The sequence below is a fragment of the Papaver somniferum genome, chromosome 1, assembly GCF_003573695.1.
Source record: "Papaver somniferum cultivar HN1 chromosome 1, ASM357369v1, whole genome shotgun sequence".
Taxonomy (NCBI): domain Eukaryota; kingdom Viridiplantae; phylum Streptophyta; class Magnoliopsida; order Ranunculales; family Papaveraceae; genus Papaver; species Papaver somniferum.
The window spans coordinates 234,136,295-234,154,339 of NC_039358.1; the positions used below are offsets into that span (position 1 = coordinate 234,136,295).

The following is an 18,045-nucleotide window of genomic DNA, read 5'->3' on the forward strand; positions in this document are numbered from 1 at the left end:
TTGATTTGGATCTAAATGATTCAGGCAGCACAGGTTGTCCCTTCACTTGGACAAACAAGAGAAGTGGCCCTGCTCTCACTGAGCAGAGACTGGATAGAGGACTTACCACTGAATCCTGGCTTCTTCTATATCCAAACTCCACTTCTTAACACTAATCCAACTTGGAACACAGGTAAAATTCCTTTCACATTCTTTGGTCCTTGGTTATACCACAAGGATTGTAAGGATATTATTGTTCAATGCTGGCAGCGAAATTTATCATGTTCTAGTGCTTTCCTCATAGCCAGAAATCTCAAAGACTTTAAGATGAAACTAAAATTATAAAACAAGGAAGTGTATGGAAATATCAAAACCAATATTGAAGAAAGTATACAACATCTAAACTGGTTACAAGGAAGCTACTTCAAACAAGATAGAAGTGAAGCTACAAAAGCTGCAATGCGAGTTTTCAGAGATTGGCAAGACATTGAAGAAAAATTTTGGAAAACCAAAAGCAGAGGTCATTTCATCAAATTGGGGGACAAGAATACTAATTACTTCCACAGATCTATAAAATGCAGAATAAGAAGAAATATGATAGAATCTATGAAGGATAGTGCTGGCAACTGGACTGAGGATTATCAAGAAATAAAGCAATGCTTCACCAACCACTTCACCAAGATGTCTACTGCTGAAACTCCTGCTATGAATCATGAAATTATCAATCTCATACCTACTTCTATAACCAACTCTGAAAACAACAATCTTAACAGAATTCCTGACAAACATGAAGTCAAGGAAATCCTTTTCAGTAAGGCCAGAGATAAAGCTCCAGGACTAGATGGTTTCCCACCAAATTTATTTCAAGACAACTTGGATATTATGGGGGAAGACTTAGTCAAAATGGTCAAGCACTTCTTCATTTCTGGGAATCTTCTCAGAGAAATGAACTCAACCTTCATATCCCTGATACCCAAAATAGATAACCCTTCTTGTCCTGGTCATTTCAGACCTATTAGCATTTGAAAAACCACCTACAAAATCATATCCAAATTTTTAGCTCACAGAATGAAACCATACTTAAACAAAATCATCTCTCCCTACCAATATGCTTTCATTCCTGAAAGAAAGATTGTTGACAACATAGCTATTGCTCATGAAATCATTTATTCCATGAGAACCAAAAGAGGCATCAAAGGTAACAAATGTATCATGGGGATAAATATTGATATGGCAAAAGATTTTGATAGAGTTGACTGGAATTTCCTTCATACCATTATGACAAAAATTGGCTTCAATTCTGATTGGTGCAATAAGATCATGCAATGCATCTCCACCACTTCTGCAGCTGTTCTAATAAATGATTCTCCAGATATATTCTTCAACCATTCCAGAGAGCTCAGACAAGGGGATCCCCTATCCCCATACCTCTTTATTTTCTGCATGGAAGCACAATCTAGAACTTTATCTCATGCTGAAGAATTGGGAATTATCTCTGGAGTAAAAATCTGCAAGAATGCTCCATCAATAAACCATCTTCTCTTTGCTGATGATTGTATGGTCTTCTACAAAGCTAATGAAAAAACGGGTGACTAACAACACCACCCAATATTTCACTTAGAAATCTGTATGGACTAACTCCGAAATACTTTATTAGAGAATCAACTAGACAGTCAGACTCAATCTAGATAAAAAGTATCTCAAGGAGTTATTATCTCAATCTCTCGATTTGATTTATACTCAAGCTAAAATCAATAGAGAGTCTTTATCAAAGAGAGATAACTTGGACGGTACCAAAGACCAATATCCAAGGATCAATCAACTACAATCAACAACCAAAAGTTGGATTAGAGAAGTTGATGATCACGAAAACACAACCTGTATTATTTCTATTATATAAAATATAATGTGGAAAAAAAATAACACAGACACCAGAAGTTTTGTTAACGAGGAAACCGCAAATGCAGAAAAACCCCGGGACCTAGTCCAGATTGAATACACACTGTATTAAGCCGCTGCAGACACTAGAATACTCCAAGCTAACTTTGGACTGATCTATAGTTGAACCCATACCAATCTCCCACTTATACAAGGTACAGTTGTACTCCTACGCCTCTGATCCCAGCAGGATACTGCGCACTTGATTCCCTTAGTTGATCTCACCCACAGCTAAAAGTTGCTGCAACCTAAAATCACAGACTTGATAATAAACGAATCTGTCTCACACAGAAAATTCTATCGAAAGGATATATTTGTCTCCCACAGATAAACCCCAGGTTTGGTTCCGTCTTTAGATATAAAATAAAGGTGAATAGGAACCAATTGATAATTCGGTCATATATTCCCGAAGAACAACCTAGATTAATCAATCACCTCTCTACAATCCTTCCTGACTACACAAGCGAATTGCTGAGGAATCATAAACGGTGAGACGAAGATGTTTGTGACTTCTTTATCTTGCCTATCGGAGAAATCTCACGATCTCAAGCCAATCAATCAATTGTACTCGTACGATAGAAGATGCAAGATTAGATCACACAACTACGATAAAAGTAGTATCGGTCTGGCTTCACAATCCCAATGAAGTTTTTAAGTCGTTAACTCGAGTTTAGAGAAGAAACTCAAGAGTTCATGGAGATTGACTCTAGCGAGCGCACTAGTAGCACACATACATGTAGGGATTAAGTTTTGCTCTTGCTAGATGTCTCCTATATATAGCCTTTTAAATCAGGGTTTTTCCTTAGGTAAAGGCAATCCTTATTCACCGTTGGATGAAAACTTGATTTAGAGTCAAGCCAATATCTCTCAACCTCTAGATCGAAAGACATAACTTGTCACACACTCTTGGGTACATCTTTCCTGGGTTTGAGAAAACCATGCCCAAACGAGTACAAGTATGTTGGTTCAACATGATATCCCAAAAGGTCAACCATATGAGCATCTCATATTAATCATGTTCTTCTTCACCATACTAGTTCAATTGACTCAAATATCTTATCTAACTACACAAGACACAAATAAAACAAAGATGATTCGATTCGATTAGAATCGGCTCATGAACATTATATCCACGGTTTGCATAAATCATTCCTTAATAATTAATGTTTCATGTTCAGAAGTAGGAGAATAATAGATAGACTTTCGAGTGATAGATAAGTTCAAGTCTTCACATACCTTTTTGTTGATGAAGTTCCACGGTTCCTTGGTGTAGATATTCGTCGTTGTCGTTGAATCACCATGAAGTCCTTGAGCTCAACTACACTTTTTCTATCCTAGTCCGAGACTTAGGTAATAGGATAGAAATCAAGACTTTATAGTTTTGATCAATAACATTGACAAACATGCTTGATATAGCAACGCACGCGAGTTTTACCGAGCTATTCTCTAACAATCTCCCCCTTTGTCAATTTTAGTAACAAAACTATTAATACATATGGAATACAAAAAAGATAAACTTCGGTGGCTCCTATTCCATAGTTCAATCTTCAACGTTCCTTGAAATCTTTGTCCTTCCAAGTACTCCAATGATACCAAAGGTTGTAAGTTTAGTATCACCATTTTTGAAGATCCGTAGCTATAACAATGAGAGAAATCGAGATTCTCGATCATTATTATACAGTGTCATAGTATTATTATGAACATCAGAGTCCAATTACATCAAGACTTTAAAAATAATACTATGGTGATATGTATCACTCCCCCTTAGTCAATACTCCATCTCAATCATGGAAACCACTCCCCCTTACACAATGATCCGAAAACCATATGTATTTGTAGTGTGACCTACAATATTTCTCCCCCTTTTTGTCAATAAAATTGGCAAAGGTACTAGAACGGGTCATAATGAAATTTCCACAAGAGACATTTCATGACCAAAAGAAAGACAACATATCATCTTATTTTAGATGCAATCTTATAGCCGAAGCTAACAACATTCACCAAGGAGTTTTAAAACGCAAGATAACCCCTATAAAATTCTACAGCCGCACTCACCGCAAGATATTACCATTAAGCACAAGTTCAAAAGAACTCTCCCCCATTTGATGTCATTCCCAAAGGAACAACAAGAGTGACCTTAATTTCGAAAGAAAAGAAGGATTTTTATTTGGACACCAAAAACCATGTGAATGATTTTATATATCCAAAACTCAATCAAAATACTCACAAGTAACTCCATGAGTATTCTAATTGAAAAAAACAATTAAATCAAAACCACAAAAGTGCTCAACATAAGTTAACTCACGGAGAAACATGTTACGACTAAGTTAATAATATGGAGGTGACTAATTTAACCGTTCAAGTACTCAACATAAGGAAAACCTTACGGGATACACGACTACATTAACCAATGAAACATGATAGTGTAGCCTTTCATATATTCAACACAAGAAATTGTGGAATATATGAAAACTCAATTAGATTAATTACAAGAGAACCTAGAATTAATCTAATCGGAATACAAATAACCAAACTAATCACCGAGGTAATCAGTTTAATTATTTTGGGCTCAACATAAGAGATTATGGAACCCCGACTAATATTATCATGGGACGTGACAACCTTAACCGTACATGTACTCAACATAAGAAAGAATCTCATGGAGTACAAAACTAAATAACCAATCTAGTTGATTAATTTAGTTCCTAATGCTCAAAATATAGCATCTTAGGGAACAACCAACAAATCCAAGGTTAATCGACTTAGTTGTAAGGTGCACAACATAAGACACACAATGGAGCCTTCACGGTAAAACATAGCAAGATGGATCAATGAAGATCAATACCGTGGATAACATACAAGGATCTATTCTATCTTTGCATCATTATATGCATAACAACATAACAAACTTTATACTTGTCGCACAAAAGATTTAATCCTATTTTCCATCAATTACATGATTGCATAGGCGTAACTTTTATGTACGTCAAATTCCCATTCGTCATTTCATCAATACTAATACCAATTCATGGACGACTTTACTTTTGACCGCAATATGGGACCTTCAAGTTCACGGACGCAAACAATACATATCCCATAAAAATATTTCAATATAACAAACCAAGAAAATACTGCAATAATAATCATCCTCCAAATATGTTTAGAATTTAATACCAATAAACCTAAAAAATAACAAGAATTTAATACATACTAGGTATCTAGACCACGAACAGACGAAAAACTAAATCCTTTCTGCGACCAGGGTTTTAACAAGAACGAGTTCCTTAGATGCCTTCCTTAGTTTGTATTTTAGGTAGTCTAGATTCCGTGTTGCGATGCCAAGTTATTCGCGTACGACCTTAAATTCTTCAAGAAGATTTCCTACCAGTTGTGAAGAAATCTTAACTAGAAGTTTGTTTTCGTTTTCATGGTCAAGAGCATGAAAGCATGAGATATCAATAGGAGACATCCCAACATCATCAAACTTGTTGATTCCCTCCATTGTGCACTATAAAGACCTATAGAAAAGCTTTTTGCACTACTGAAATACATTATAAATATAAGGTATTCCATCATACCCTAGGGAACATGACGTTCGTGTGGGTTGGTGCACGAGCAAGATAGTTGGGCCTATGATAGACCAAATAAAAAAAAGAAGCCCAAGGAGAAAAAGAAAAGATGTTGAGGAGAAAACGGAAATAACATCGAATGCAGTACAATCCTGACAGCTTTCTCAAGATGAAAAATCCTGAGAACAATGAACATCCCTTTTTAACAAAACACGAATTAAAAAAAGATGCAACATGAGCATGTCAGGGTGTAATAAGATGAGCATCTTGCTCGTTATTATTCACTTCTTCTTTTTCTTTTTCATCGGTAATTAATGAACTACTAGTTTTAGTTGAAAAAGCATCATCAAGAGAAGATATAGAAGTACCTGTGTTAACAACATTCCATGTTTTCTTGATATTCCATCTTAGTTTGTTTATGTGAATCTTCAGATCAGAGACTCGATTGCTGACATGTAAGAAGTCTGACTTGGAAGTCTTGGATTCACAGTCTTTTTTGAGAGAACTAGATAAACTTGACCTTTTCTTCCTTCTGTTCCTTCTTCTCTTTTCAGACTGATTTACAACATCTGTCACACTTTTACTATATTTCCTTCCACTATTGTAGGCATCCTTCGGTTTGAATACATAACTAGGAAAAGCGCTATCACAATATGTCCATTAAGGTCGAACAAGGTCGATTATAATTTGTGATATAGGTTTAACAACTTCTTTAGACATCCAATTAAGAATGTTGTGAAGTTTTTCATTCCTTATCCGAAGCCGACACCTTCGCTCAGAGTGTCCTTTGTTTCTGCAGTAATAGCAGTTGAAGGACCTACGTTCAGTAGTTCTTTTTTGAGCAGATTTGGAAGGAGTATAATACTTTTTTTTGCAAGCTGACAGAGGTTCTTCGCATGGAGAAAAATTAACAGCTTTAACAAACTTATTCTTACCACAGTTAGGAGAGTCTATTCCTTTATACCCCAACCCACGTTTATCATGAGGTTATTTACAAGCTCCCGGTATAGAAGACAGTTTCGTAGAGATAGACCCGAACCTATTTAGATTCTCTTCCAGTGATTTTACCTTATTAAGAGCAGCAGTGAGTTTAGTTTTCAAGGATTTTTCTTTGGTAAGAAGACTACGTTCTTTGTCATTGAACCACTTCTATTGAGATTCACATTTTGCTATACTTTCAGTAAGCCTCTGTTTTAATATACAGAGGTTACGCAGAAGATTATCACATTCATATTTTTTTGAGCGTACCTCTTCTTCATGGTCTTTAACGATAGATTGTAACAGTCTTTATCCACCATCATAACCTTTGAAGAGTTTTCTCAACTTTATGTTTTCTTGACAGAGAGGACTCATATACTTTCTCAAGCAAGCAGTTGTCCTTGTTTCCTTCAATTCACGATTAAACAACTTGACTTATTGAGAAACTTCTTCATCAAGACTCTGTCCTTCCTCAGAATCACTATCATCTGAGAGATCATCCAACTGTTCATCAAGAGATTTCCTCCAGTTGGATTTAGATTCGGTAGAAGGAGACGAGAAGGAATTTTCCTCAGTGGTTTCAGATTTTTGAAACCTATCTGAGTGGTCATGTACTGATGTTGCGTTGTCAGAGATAATACTCTTTTCCATAGAGTCAGATCGCTACAAACACAGACTTGTTAGGTCTTAAACGTGTTTGCCTGCTCTGATACCAATTGAAAAAGCGGAGGTCTAACAACACCACCCAATATTTCGCTTAGCAATATGTATGGACTAACTACGAAATAATTTGCTAGAGAATGAACTAGGTAGCCAGACTCAATCTAGATAAAAAATATCTCAAGGAATTATTATATTAATCTCTCGATTTGATTTTTACTCAATCTAAAATCAATAGCGAGTCTTTATAAAAGAGAGATAACTTGGACCGTACCAAAGACCAATGTCCAAGGATCAATCAACTACAATCAACAACCAAAAGTTGTATTAGAGAAGTTGATGATCACGAATGCATAACCTGTGTTATTTCTATTATATAAAATATAATGCGGAAAAGAAATAACAAAGACACCATAAGTTTTGTTAATGAGGAAACCGCAAATGCATAAAAATCCCGGGACCTAGTCCAGATTGAATACAGACTGTATTAAGCCGTTACAGACACTGGCTACTCCAAGCTGACTTCTGACTGATCTATATTTGAACCCCTACCAATCTCCTGCTGATACAAGGTACAGTTGTACTCCTACGTCTCTGATCCCCGCAGGATACTGCGCACTTTATTCCCTTAGCTGATCTCACCCACAACTAAGAGTTGCTGCAACCCAAAATCACATACTTGATAATAAAGGAATCTGTCTCACACAGAAAAGTCTATCGAAAGGATAAATTTGTCTCCCACGGATAAACCCTAAGTTTTGTTCCATCTTTATATATAATCAAGGTAACAGGAACCAATTGACACTCCGGACTTATATTCCCAAAGAAAAGCCTAGATTAATCACCTCTCTATAATCGTTCTTGACTATACAAGCAGATTGTCGAGGAATCACAAACAGTGAGACGAAGATGTTTGTGACTTCTTTATCTTGCCTATCAGAGAAGTCTCACGATCTCAAGACAATCAAAATCGATTGTACTGGTATGATAGAAGATGCAAGATCAGATCACACAACTACGATAAAAGTAGTATCGGTCTGGCTTCACAATCCCAATGAAGTCTTTAAGTCGTTAACTCGAATTTAGAGAAGAAACTCAAGAGTTAATGGATATCGACTCTAGCGAGCGCTCTAGTAGCACACAGACGTGTGGGGATTAAGCCTTGCTCTTTCTAGATGTCTCCTATATATAGCCTTTCAAATAATGGTTTTGCCTTAGGTACAAAGAAATCCTTATTCACTGTTGGATGAAAACCTGATTTAGATTCAAGCCAATATCTCTGGACCGTTAGATCGACAGACATAGATTGTCACACACACTTGGGTACACGTGTACTGGGTTTGAGAAAACCATGCCCAAACAAGTATACGTATGTTGGTTAAACATGATAACCCAAAAGGTCAACCATATGAGCATCTCATATTAACCATGCTCTTCTTCACCATAACTAGTTCAATCGACTCAAATGAACTAGTTAAGAGTTGTTCAATTGCTATGAGATCTTATGTAACTACACAAGAGACAATTGAAACAAAGATGATTCGATTCAATTAGAATCGGCTCATGAACATTATAGCCACGGTTTTCATAAAGTATTCTTTAATAATTAATGTTTCATGTTCAGCGCACATCTTTAGATCATAACGTCTTAAGTTCACAAACAAGTTCGCGGACTTAAGCTAATCGATTGAGTTTTCCAAACTCAGCAGAAATTCTCGGGTCGAGAACTTCCGCCAGTTTGCGGACTGGGTTCGCGAACTGAGTTCGCGGACTTAGCACACAAAAGATTTTGGAAATCCCAGCAGAAACTCTCGGTTGAGAACTTCCGTCAGTTCGCGGACTGAGTCTGCGGACTGGGTTCACGGACTTGGCAAGCCAATTCCACAATCCTACCGATTGCTTTTGATCAACAAAGTTCGAAAACTTCAGTTCAAGGATTACATGGTTATATAATTTAAATTCTCATTTCAATCATTGAAACATTCTCAGAGGGCGATATTCAATCGTGAAGAACAACAGACCTTTCTCGTCAGAGCAATTTCCAAAATGATTGAAACTTTCATGACTTTCGTCACTAGGTGAAGATAAACCTGATCAAAGAAAAACGCTTTACCAACACATGATTTTCGAGTAAAATATAAGCAATAAATACTTAGCTCGAAATATCAAGTGTATATGATCTAGTCTATATAGCATACGACTTGTGTCTTATAATAAGTAGGAGAAGAATAAATAGAATTTTGAGTGATAGATAAGTTCAAGTCTTCACATACCTTTTTGTTGATGAAGTTCCACGGCTCCTTGGGGTAGATATTCGTCGTTTTCATTGAATCACCATGAAGTCCTTGAGCTCAACTACACTTTTTCTATCCTAGTCCGAGACTTAGCTAATAGGCTAGAAATCAAGACTTTATAGTTTTGATCACTAACATTGACAAACATGCTTGATATAGCAACGCATGCGAGTTTGACCGAGCTATGCTCTAACAGCTAATACCACTGAAGCCCAAAACCTCAAGGATATCCTCAATATATTTGGGGACACCTCTGGTCAACTGATCAACTTCACTAAATCTGGTGCTTTCTTCAGCAAAGACACTAATCCAGCTATCATGCCCATAATCTTCAAGTTGTTAGGAGTTCAGGTTCTACTTTTACATGAAAAATATTTAGGTTCTCCTCTATTTACTCATAGAAGCAAGATTCAATCTTTCAGAACAGGGGTTGACAAGATGAAGATGAGACTCTCAAGTTGGAAGAATACCCCCTTAAACCCAGCTGGAACAGAGGTCTTAATAAAATCTGTCACTTCAACAACCAGCATTTACCAAATGAATTGCTTCAGAATACCAAAGAAAACCTGTCAAGATATGAACAAGTTACAAAGGGACTTCTTCTGGTGGAAGAACTTGGAAAACCCCACTGGTTACTATCCTAAGGCTTGGACATCCATATGCAAATCTAAAGATCTTGGTGGATTAGGATTCATGAACATGGAACTTTTCAATAGCTCCATCATAACAAAAATAGGATGGAGATTGGAACAGGATAAAGACTCTCTATAGTTCCAATTGATGGATGTCAAATACTTAATAGGAAGAAATATGCTAAATATGAACACCAAATCTAAAGATGGAGATTCTTGGATATGGAAAAGAGTTCTTGAAGGTATTCAGAACATTCAGCAACATTGCTTCTGGAGAATAGGCAATGTCAACAAAATAAGAGTCTGGGAGGAAATATGGATAACTGATTCAACTGACAAGCTCACAAAATCTGCAAACTTCCCAAATGATATTCAACTTCTAGCTCATTTAATGACAGATCAGAAGGAATAAAACATTCAGCTTATTCAACAGACCTTCAATCCTGATATTTCTCAATCCATCTCTGCTCTTGTTATTCATCCCAGGGAATAAGACAATATGCAATGGAATCTCAATGACACAGGCAAATTCTCTGTTAAAGCTTTGTACAAAGCCAAAATAGAGAATCTTTACAGAAACGACCAAGTAACAAGAGACTGGGGATATATATGGAATATGGAAGTTGCGCTCGCCATAAAAATCTTTCTCTAGAAATGTGCTCATGAAATCCTCCCAACTAATGCTAAAACTGCCAGCATCCTTCACTATATTGATCCCATATGCAAAATATGCAAAAGTGGGGAGGAGGAAATGACACATATGTTCCTCAATTGTCCAACTGCTACTGATGTTTGGAAGCTTATGTTTGGTGAAAATCATGGTCTTTTTGATCATCAAACACTTTTTATGGATTGGTTCAATGCTTGGTTTCAACATGCAAGAAATACTGCAAATATCACCACTTATGCTACTACTTGCTGGTTTATTTGGAAGGCTAGATGTGATCTAGTCTTCCAAAACATCACACCCAATGCTAAGAAAACCTCTCTTAGCATTCAAAAACACTTATGTGACTATAACAAAATCCATAATTTGACGCATCATGCTTTGAGCTCTCAGAGGGATACCTCTCACACTGGTAGTCAAAGAGGAGACAATGGATTCCATGTTGGGATCCCTCATCAACAGCAGGATTATGGTTACATAATCAAAATCTGCACTATACAGGATCCTAACAGTAATCAGTATTTCTCAGCCCTAACTATTACCGATTATGCAGGCAAATATGTTGATAGCAGAGGACACACAGGCCATTAGGGAGCAGGAGTAGCCACAAGAGGAGCTGAACTAGCTTTTGCATGGGCTGAGGAAAAGCAGCACATGAATATAGAGATATATGCTGAAACCAATGAAATTCTGGAACACTTCAATGCTCTCTACATTAAAGCCATCAAAGGAAGATTCAGCAGGAAATACCACAGGGAAAAGCAGCTTTTGAATGCCGAAAATAATTTAAACATTAAACCAGTAACTTTTGTTTTAACGGGTCTTAAACTTCTTCGTGGACTCCAAAATTTGCAAGCTTTAAATTTGGCTATTGTCTGTAAGAACCTTAGCAGTGGATCAGATGTTTGTCTAAACAATGATACCACTAGCTCCATAATGTATCACTTTCCTTAGGCACTGCCTAAGTTTTCTTTAAAAAAAAAGATCCCATAGTTAGTTCCCATCCCATAGCATAGCTGTGGGTACGTAGGCAGCCGTACACAACAACTACGGTGCAGCTGAGGTTACATCTATATATATTGTTTTTCTTTTCTTTTTTTCGATAAGCAGCCATGCAGAATCACTTGATTTTGGATTGCTCCTTTTCAAGAGCAGTTTGGTTTCCTTTGGAGTGTCCTGTTCTTAGCTCTAAATTGGATCGGTTTCACAATTTGTTTTAAGCAAAACGTGATTTCTCTTATGAGATACCAATTGTGGACAAATTAACATTTTGAATCTTGATATTTATCCTATGTTAATTTGCATATGTTGTCTTTACATATTACCCGTTTCTTCAAATATTGTTCAGTTTTTATCTAGTGTTTCACCCTTTTGCATTGCAAATTTCTCTTCGTAAAAATTCTGATATCTAGAACTAAGTGTCCAACTGCAGCTCTAATATTTCCAGGCTAATTAGTTTGAGACTAAAAAGGTGTTAAAAACTATTTCACATTAGACATGGCAGGAGATTGAGATTTTTCTTGTTCTAAAAGAATTTATCGCATTGCAATCTAAAACCCTGAGTTACATGATAGCTGATCAACGAAACTGAGAATAACGCTTTCCCTTTGCCTAGCATCAAATTCAGTATCTTCGCAAAGGTGATCGACTATTGAAGCAAACATGCAGAGGTTGAGACTAGTGATGAAGACAAAAAGATTTGGGATGCGCTGCCAATTTTCTTAACGTAAAGGGCTTGTTGGACTTGGCATCAATGAAAGTAGTTAAGTGGATGCAATTGGAAAAACACCAGAGGAAATACATCGTTTATTCAACCCTGAAGATGATGAAGAAGTAGAAGAGAAGGAGGTTCGTACGGAAGATGCATGCATGGACCTTTGAGGATTAAATGTCTTAAAAAAATAATTTCCTCAATGGCCTTCATCTTTCTATTTCCTAAGTATAGGTCGAGTTTTCTGAGTTCGTACCAAATTTCCAAGCTGTTCAGGAATTACTGCAGTGAATTAGTTACGACTAGCATCTGAGTATCATAGTCTTGTAAGATTTCCGATGTCACGAGGAAGAAATAAACATCCAGTACTAACTATATCAAGCTTCCAACCATTGTCTTTCTTAGTGTGGTTCGGTTCCCCTTGAACAGCGACAGCTAGAGTAGTCGTCCTTGATATCATGGTTGTCTTTACCCTCATGATCACCCACACAATCATCATCACTTTCAGCGTCGTTATTTCCACTGTAACATTTGGGATAATCAACTAAATTTGTAATGTAACCAAATAATTGTCCTGTCACTTATTTATCCACTGACGGCGGGATGCAAATTCAAATAATTATGCGCACTTACCCTGCCAAATACGAGCCACTCCAGATTTGGTGTTGCTTTGATTAGAGCAATTAATAGCTCATCAGAGTCTGCTTCCACAGTTATGGTCAACTCTTTGACATTATGAAAGGTTGGTAAATTGTTAAACCGACCATCTGGAATGAAAAGAAGCTATTCTTCCCAAGGCACTAGCAACAAATGAATCAGGTAAATGGAGTCGGATGAAATACCAAGGAAGAATAATCAGAAACTACTCCAAAGAAGCAAAGTTCTATCTACAAAATCCACAAATTTAATGGTCTCATGAGAATCGGGAGGGTCGATGAGTTTTTTTTATCTTGCAAAATTTTGTATGCCACAAAATTTTGCAAGAGGTTGATACCAACTATCAGCCAAGATTTTATGTTTTCGAGGAAATGTTTAAATGAAATTTGACATTAACAACAATTGATGGATGAGATCTTTAGAATTGATGAGTGGGATTTAGGTCGGGGATCCTTAGGATAATAACATGAAATGTGAGGTCTACCAAGAAATAGCAGCAATTAACAATTGCTTAGTTGGTCGGTGGACTGATTTACGGCTAAAGAGGTTCAGATTTTCGAATCCCCACAATCTCTTGTTCTTTGTGGCAAGTAGTTATGTGCTTTCAGATGTCCTCTTGATATAATTACCATAGCGAAGCCATTACAACAAGAAGACTTGTGAAGCGTATAACTGCGAGCCATAAAGCTAGTCTAAATCAAACCCTGCACAAATTTTTAGAAATTTTTCAAAAACAAGAAACACAAGATACTAACAAACCCCACTACAGAGTAAATTGTCCACTGTCAAACCTCTTTCTCAGACTACTTAAGATTTTACATGGACTTTCAAGACATTGTTTGCAACTACCAAGCTAGCTTGTATAGAAGAACTTTAACCAAACAAAAAGGTCTTGATAGTGGGCAATACTAAATTACCCTGCAGATTAGTAAATAGTGACAGACTTCATTTTGGCCAAACAAACCTCCCTGTAAGAAAGAACAACATGGAATACAATCAGAAACCGTAAAGCAATACAAGAAAAGCATATTTTACGCACAACTGGAGTAGTATTGTTTTACAACATAGTACACAATGATCTGCAGGGAGGTTTGACTAAACAACGTTTGCTTAGCCATATAATCTACCACAACACATTACTTGATCATTTCAGTTACTAATTAAAGTGACATGGGTCGAGAAGACCCTCTATCAATGATTCATGAGAACTGTTGACTGCCTTGCAAACCATATTTCTGCACCTATTTCGATTTTAACTGGCAGTTTCGCCTCTATCTTGTTGAAACATGTGCAGGCCTAAATCCAAAACTGTGCATAGCAAAATCTCGAGATTATTATACTTAAAAAGAAAAGAAGGAAAAATATATATCCAGCTATGTCCAGTTGAACAACATCTTGGATGCTCAGACTAAAGCATTTTACCAACCATATATGAAAAGAACCAGCTCCTTGCTAAGCAGTTTTAGAAATGAGAACAGTTTTAGAAATTTTTACTCTACGGTTGATGGTCAGTGGTTATCCAAATATCGTTTAGAAGTTCAATTTCGGTCCAATCAGGACAGGGACAGCTTTTGATGATAAACCAGGTCCTTGCAAAGCAGGAAGATAAAACAATAAATGTAACAGTTGAATTGATCGATCGATAATAGATATAATGGTATCTAACCTGAATGCAGCTTCAAGCTCTTTGTTTTCAGGATCCAATTTCAAACCATCAAAAAAGGCATCTGCTGCCTCATCAAGCCTCTGTGGCAATTATTGCAGCAACAATTATCGTAAAGGAACTTCCAAAAAAAGAAATTAACTGACAAGGAAAAATAACAGGATACAGATATTCATTAGTTTGAGTGCTGCTCCTTTCCTATAATGAGCCTTGGCCAGTCTGGCCTTGCCAACACACATTGTTTAGCATCTTTTAAAGCATCAACTCCATTATTCAAATAGACATGGCACAGACTTCTGTTGGATAGTACAGCTGCATCACTACGATAGATTCCACTCCCAAGGGCCTGTAAAACAAATCCCTTAAGCAATCAGCATATTATTGGGAAAAGAAAGAAAAAGACAGTTTGAATGAAATAAACCAAGAAATGAGAAATGTTTATCACCGCATCAGGGATTTTGGGAAAAAAATATGAAAATCATAGATACCGGTGTTTCCTCATTTGAACTGTACTAGAGAGACAACATGTGCCTCTCTCTATGTCATTCCTGGATCATGTTTTGGCACATAAGTAAATTACAAGCATAGCGGCATATGAATATACAGTACATATTCCCTGTAATTACCAATTCAAATTTGTTTCCATATGAATGCTTCAGAATTATTGCGCAAGAACGTGTATGCTTTCGTGTTTCAACCTTCATTCTTTTGCTATCAGTCACATAGCTTATATAATTTCAAACTCATTTTAAACGCTCAGTTAAAACAAAGTACCTGTGTGTACCAATATACTGCCAACCGGTACTCCTTCCTCCGGAATGCACTTGTGCCCCTTGATTTTTCCTCAAGAAAAACCTCGTCCTATTTACAAATCATCTGTCAATAGTGATAATTTATTATAATATGTTTGCGTTTCTACTAGATATACACATTTATAAGCTGAGCTTCATCTGATGAGAGTAAGAAACTGCTAAATGCCAACAAAAACGAAGAGTATGAAATACAAATTAACGAGCCAATAATAGTCGATTGACACTTCGGACAACAAACTCTATGAAAGCTCAATAGTGAGATAAAAAATTATATTTACCGTAAATGTGAACTTTCCAGAATCTGAATGCTTCATTAATCCATCAACGCTCCAGTCCGCATATGATGGAACAGGAGATGTCATGTCCAGTAAGTGAACACAGACACAAAATACCTATAGCTTACAATATCGGTAACATTTGGATCTGCACCAGCTTTAACCAGTAGCTTGATGATTTGTATTATCCCCACTTCAGCTGCAAATGGGAGAGCTTTTACTCCACCTGGTCCACCATTTGGATCAACACCTGCCTACACAGATGGGAAAAGATTTAAAATAAGAAATTAGAAATGGAATATTCATCCATCACCACTGATACACACTTCCTAAAAGAGCAAACCAAAAGAAATGGAACCAAGAGCAACATGGAAAGTTCTATATTATACGTATAAAATCAGGCGAAGTAAGTAGAGCTTGAATAGCTTCAAGTTTCAACAGGATGATACTAATTCACAAACTACTGGTTCAGATCACCCAAACTAGTCTAAGTTACAACAAATGTAGTAAAATCCAAAAAGGATGTAAACGGGGATTTCAACCTTGAGTAGATGCTCCACGCATTGCCAAGATTTGGAACGGATGGCTGCCACAAGTGGAGTAATCACCTCGTTGAAGAACAAATTGGGCTGCAAAGACAAAATGGAAGATAAACTTAATTGGTGACTTCGAGAAAAAAAAACTGTACACGCGATAAAAATGATTATATATTCCTCTGTGCAAGGAGGAGGTGCCTTTATACACTGAAGGTGACAAGACTAGCAATCCAACAAATCAGCCAAACGGAAAAACCATAATGAAGTGGCATTCCGAAGAAATAAAACTTCTACGTAGCTTTCTTTGGTTATATCTACATAGCAATACTGTTGGCCCAATACGAAAGTGTGATGGGTTTATGAAAATGAATTTAAAAAGAGTGGTTGGTTAATTGAAAAGTGAGGCTTTGATTAATTTGGAAAATGAAATGTTATAAGAAAATTTTTAGTGTAGCATTTTGGCTTACACGTCTATATGCAAAGGACTCTTTGGCTCTTACTAACTCTAACTCTCACTATTAGTTCACTCACTTGAATTTTTGATTTGATGCTAACAAATGAACCCAAAGTTGCCTATTTATACGCCAACTTAACGGACATATCACTACCACTAGATTTATCTAGTGACTTTTCTAGAAGGCTAATCTAACTGACCACTAGGAACTATCTAGATACAGAAAAGTCTGGAGCTAAACTGACCGACCAGAGGAAGCAAACTCTAGAGACTGAAATCTCTGGATAACAACACGTGAGTGAAAGGAAGTCCTAGAAGACTCTAGACTGTACCGGGCCTTACTTAGTGTAGATGCTTACGGGGCTTTATTTCCTTAAGCCATTGATCACAAATTAATTTATATTTTTAACACCCCCTCTTAATTTGTGATGTGAAGTTTGTCTCTAAAATGATTGAATTTATCTACCGTGACTGCTTTTGTGAAGATGTCCGCATTTTGTTCTTGCGTTGGACAGAATTGGAGCTCGATTTCTTTATTTTCCACTAATTCTCTGATGAAGTGGTGTCGTAGCTCTATATGCTTTGTCCGTCCGTGGAAGACTGGATTTTTTGTCATTGCAATTGTAGACATATTGTCATAGTAGATAGTTGTCGGCTGCTTTTGCTTTAGTTGTAGGTGGGTCATTATTCTTCTCAACCATACTGCTTCACATGCTGCACTTGTTGATGCTATGTACTCTGCTTCGGCTGACGATAGTGCCACCGTACTTTGCTTTTTAGAACTCCAAGAGATAACTTTTTTTCGCATACAGAAAACATAGCCTGATGTGCTCTTTCGGTCTTCAATAGAACCCGCCAAATCACTATCTGTGAATCCAATTAAATCATTATCTTTTTCTCTTGTATATTTGATACCAAAATATTTTGTTCCCTTGATATATCGAAGAATTCTTTTTGTGGCTGCATAGTGTAACTTGCTTGGCTAGCTCATACCGAAAAACAATGCTGGTTGCATTGACGATATCTGGCCTTGTATTTGTTAAATAGATCAGTGAGCCGACTAGACTTCTGAATAAGGTTGGATCAAATTTTGTCGCTCCATCATTTTTTACAAATTTTTCATTAGTACCCATTGGAGTTGCAATTGGTTTGCAATCCATCATGTTGAACCTTTTCAGTAAGTCTTCTGCATATTTTTCTTGGGAAATAAATATTTCATC

At 36.7% G+C, this 18,045-nt stretch overlaps 1 protein-coding gene and 1 long non-coding RNA gene across 2 annotated transcripts; both read right to left on the minus strand.

The window, feature by feature from the left end:
* Positions 1-14,031: 14,031 nt before the first annotated feature.
* On the minus strand, positions 14,032-15,612 carry LOC113338655. Its single transcript, XR_003354804.1, has 3 exons — positions 15,523-15,612; positions 14,752-15,094; positions 14,032-14,053 (listed from the first exon to the last, which is right to left on the minus strand). It is a non-coding gene; the product is annotated as an uncharacterized LOC113338655 (long non-coding RNA).
* Positions 15,613-15,852: 240 nt separating this feature from the next.
* Positions 15,853-17,840, minus strand: LOC113272691 (ankyrin repeat and SOCS box protein 18-like). Its single transcript, XM_026522495.1, has 4 exons — positions 17,819-17,840; positions 16,839-16,882; positions 16,378-16,464; positions 15,853-16,089 (listed from the first exon to the last, which is right to left on the minus strand). Exons 1-4 carry the CDS (start codon positions 17,838-17,840, stop codon positions 15,919-15,921), a joined length of 324 nt encoding a protein of 107 aa, XP_026378280.1. The 3' UTR covers positions 15,853-15,918.
* Between the last annotated feature and the right edge of the window lie 205 nt (positions 17,841-18,045).

Excerpts from the sequence above, each read along its gene's own strand:
- LOC113272691 (XM_026522495.1), bottom strand. The coding sequence starts at position 17,840 with ATGCAACCAGCATTGTTTTTCG. Across the intron at positions 16,883-17,818 it reads GCAACCAGCATTGTTTTTCG|AGTTAGAGTTAGTAAGAGCC; the intron begins GTATGAGCTAGC and ends ACTAATAGTGAG. Across the intron at positions 16,465-16,838 it reads AGTCCTTTGCATATAGACGT|CCCAATTTGTTCTTCAACGA; the intron begins GTAAGCCAAAAT and ends TTGTCTTTGCAG.